Below are 3,587 nucleotides of genomic sequence, written 5' to 3' on the forward strand. Positions count from 1 at the left end.
TTAGGTTCTTCCAAAGTGCATGTATGACAAAAAGGGTAGCCTTCTTCTCTACAATGCAGTCCACAATGAAGCCACTGCCTTCAAGCAGATAGCTAGATACACTGGCAGAACCCAACTTAATCCTTTTATCTTCGAGCCTAACTTCCTCTGCACTCGAGAGTTTGGGAGATGGTGGACTAAATACTACATTGAAAAGTTATGCGACGTCTCTTCCTTTATCCAACTCTTTGAAAAAGCTTTTCTTCTTGTGCAGGAAAAGACCAGAAAAGGTACTTACACGCTTATCAAATAAATCCAAACTTTTCAAAACTACTTTGAAACTGCCTATAGGCCGAATGATCTTAGCCGAACCATCCGCGAAGCAGCTGTCATGCTCAAAGAAATTTTTTCAAAGAAAATGGAAAGTCTAAATATTCCTTCGTACGTTCCTCATGAGAAACGCTATGAAATGGCTTCCGAACCGTTTCCCCCAAAATTCCCTCCACTGCCTAATGCTGACTTTGGAGTGGCCATTGCCCCTCCATTTCCAGATTGGTTTATTTATGGAGCCTCCATTAAAATACTTCGATAGCAGTCCCAGAAAAAAGCTCAGCGGGTGGTTGTGACTAAGTATACTCTAGACAGTTTTAAAGGGCATCTTCATATAGGGATCGTAGATGTCCGCATCGAATCAGACATATATGAAGGTGTGACACAAGTGGTTTTCTTTGAAGCAAATCCCTCTTTTAGGCAATTTAATCTTAGCTAACATTAACTGCTTTATGTTATTTTAATTTAGCCATCAGGGTTCCACCTAAGAAACCCACCATCAGAAGACTAGTCGAATTGAAGATTGAGGGAGGTAGCAAGCCTACAAAGGTATACTTCTTCCTTCTCATTTCTTTTTGCTTTTGTTATGTTTAATGATGCTGACATTCCAATTCTTAACTTAGGCTGCTCGAAAACCTCCTCTAAGCCCCATCAAAATCCAAAAACCTGCAAAAACCCCTGTCATAATAGAATCTGATGAAGAGGATATGTCGCTGATTCTCGACCTAACTTCTAGGAAGAGGAAGCAGTAACCGAAAGTCACCGACACTTTGAGCCATCCTCCAGCAAAACTCCCGAAGAAAAGGCCTTCTACACTTACTATCATAGAGCCTACTTCTGAAGAAATGACAAAGATAGCAGCGACCCAAAGTGAGAGTGACAACTCCAGCCTTAGGGTTGAAGGTGACAAGGTAAAACAAACTTCTCTCTATCTTACATAGTTTATTTACCATCTTTCACCACTCATTATTTCAATTGTGTTGATTTCAGGGTGGCGTAAGCACCGCTGTTCGATCCAAAACCACAACTTCCTCCGCGCTAGCTTCTATAGTGGATGTCTTAAATAGTATTGGCGAACCCACTTATCGACGATCATCTGAAAAAGGCTCCATGAGTGAGATTAACCAACCTCCTTTTGGTGGCCTTGATAGCTCACCACCAAAGACTGCTACTGAACACTCCCACACCAGCGACTCTGATCATGAAACTTCTCCGATCGAAGAAGGTGAGGCTGGAAGGAACCCATAACCCATGGTGGTGGATAAATTAGTTGAAGATGGAGACAATCCTGAAGACTATTTATACAACATCGAAGGAACAATCAATCCCAAGAGGGAAGGTGGCAACATCGAAGATACGGTGATGGAGGAAGAGAACGAAGGTTACCAGATCCCAGTCTCCGACGATGATGAAGGCTTTGAAGAGAGGTAGGGTGATACAGGCGAAGGGCAGGCTCAGAACCAAACTCTTGTCACTCCAACTATTGCAGTTATTCCAACGGGTGGAGTTTCGACAAGTAGTACTAGGGGCGTTTCTGCAGAAAGACTGGCTATCCTGAAGCAAAGCCAACCCCTTGAATATTTGAAGGCTATGTTAAGCAGTAGGGAAAGTTCCTCTGAAAAATCCTTAGCACTACTTCGATGTCTGAAGATCAGCCTTCGAGCACTCCTGCATATGAAGTGCTTTCCAAGATTAAAGACAAGATCTTTAAAGGCGACTTGTTTCTGCTGTTGTTGGGTGATCCTTCTGCCCCCTTAACCTTAAAGGCTCTTTTGAATCAAGTCGACCTACTAGAAACTTCCCCTGAAGTTGTCAATGTTATATTGGACATAGGTACTATGATCGACCAAGTTGTTGTAGATCATAAGCTGCTACCTCAGTTAATAGGGGAAATCGAGAAGAAGTATGGTTTTGAGGCAGCTGCCTGGGATGCTTCCATCGAGTCCACCAACAAGGAGATGGAATTGGAGCAAACTAAACAAAAGAACAAAGAAAAGATCGAAGGCCATGATTGTGATATTACTTCTTGGAGGAAGCAAATAGAAGAACTTCAGGCAAAGAATTCTGATGCAGAAAGAAGTAAAAGCCAACTCTTAGAGTTTGATGATGCCTTAATGGCTAAAGAGATATAATTCGGCATGGAGTTCATCGAACAGGCTCAAAAACTTGAGTCTGACCTCAAACTTCTCCGGTCGAAGAGATCTTTATGTGAAAAACGTTTGGAGCTTCTTAAAGCAAAGTATCTTTAGATCAAGGCCAACCTTCCTTTCTAATTTTTTTAGTATCCTTTCCATTTTGTCTATTTTTGATGTAATGATAATATTTAATTGTAATGAATATTAGCCCTTTGGGCCTTCGAATCTAATGTAAACCATTTTGGCATTCTTACCATATTGACTCTGATTAACTTATATATATAACTATTCGTCTCTTATTTTTATCTCTTGGAGTATTGGTCTATACTTTTTTAAATATGTTCCATTTACTCTCAAAGTCCTCTTGTCTTCATTAATCTCTCCAATATCATAGGCACCATTAGAAAATACTTGCAAAATCTGAAAAGGGCCTTCCCACTTCGGAGACCACTTCCCTAAGATCCTATCCTTTCGATCCATTGGAAGGATCACTTTCCAGACCAAGTTTTCAGGCAAAAAACTTTTGACTTTCACCTTCTTGTAATAAGAGTTCTCTACTATCTTCTTCTTCCGTTTTAATAACTCCAAGGCATTTAACCTTTCTTCATCTAAATCAACTAATTCATCCAACATCATGCTCCAATATGACTCTGTCGGAATTTCATGATTCCTTTGAATCCTTATAGATTGTAGGTGAATCTCTACTGGTAAAACAACATCATGGCCAAAAGTTAGCCGAAAAAGGGTCGACTTAGTGGCTTCTTTGGGAGAGGTATGACATGCCCACAAAATCTGATCTAGAGTTTTGTGCCAATTTCTTGGCTTCTTCCCCACATGCTTTTTAATCAAACCAATGATCACTTTATTAGTAGCTTCGACTTGTCCATTAGCCTGAGCATAATATGGCATCGAAGTTAATAGTTTGAAACCCATTTCTTTAGCAAATTCTTACATCTTTCGACCAGTGAATACTAACCCTTGATCTTTTGTGACAGTGTATGGGATTCCAAATCTATAAATAATATGCTTTTGGATAAACTCGACCACATCCTCTTGATTCACGTTTGGTAAGGGTATAACTTCGATCCATTTCGTAAAATAATCAACGCCCACCAAGATATATCTTTGACTTTTAGATGATGG

General features: G+C 40.2%; 1 protein-coding gene across 1 annotated transcript; it reads right to left on the reverse strand.

Moving 5' to 3' along the window:
• Positions 1 to 2,729: 2,729 nt before the first annotated feature.
• Positions 2,730 to 3,377, reverse strand: LOC127137154 (uncharacterized). Its single transcript, XM_051063639.1, has one exon. It carries the CDS (start codon positions 3,375 to 3,377, stop codon positions 2,730 to 2,732), a length of 648 nt encoding a protein of 215 aa, XP_050919596.1.
• Positions 3,378 to 3,587: the final 210 nt, after the last annotated feature.

Source organism: Lathyrus oleraceus, chromosome 4, assembly GCF_024323335.1.
Source record: "Lathyrus oleraceus cultivar Zhongwan6 chromosome 4, CAAS_Psat_ZW6_1.0, whole genome shotgun sequence".
Lineage (NCBI taxonomy): Eukaryota > Viridiplantae > Streptophyta > Magnoliopsida > Fabales > Fabaceae > Lathyrus > Lathyrus oleraceus.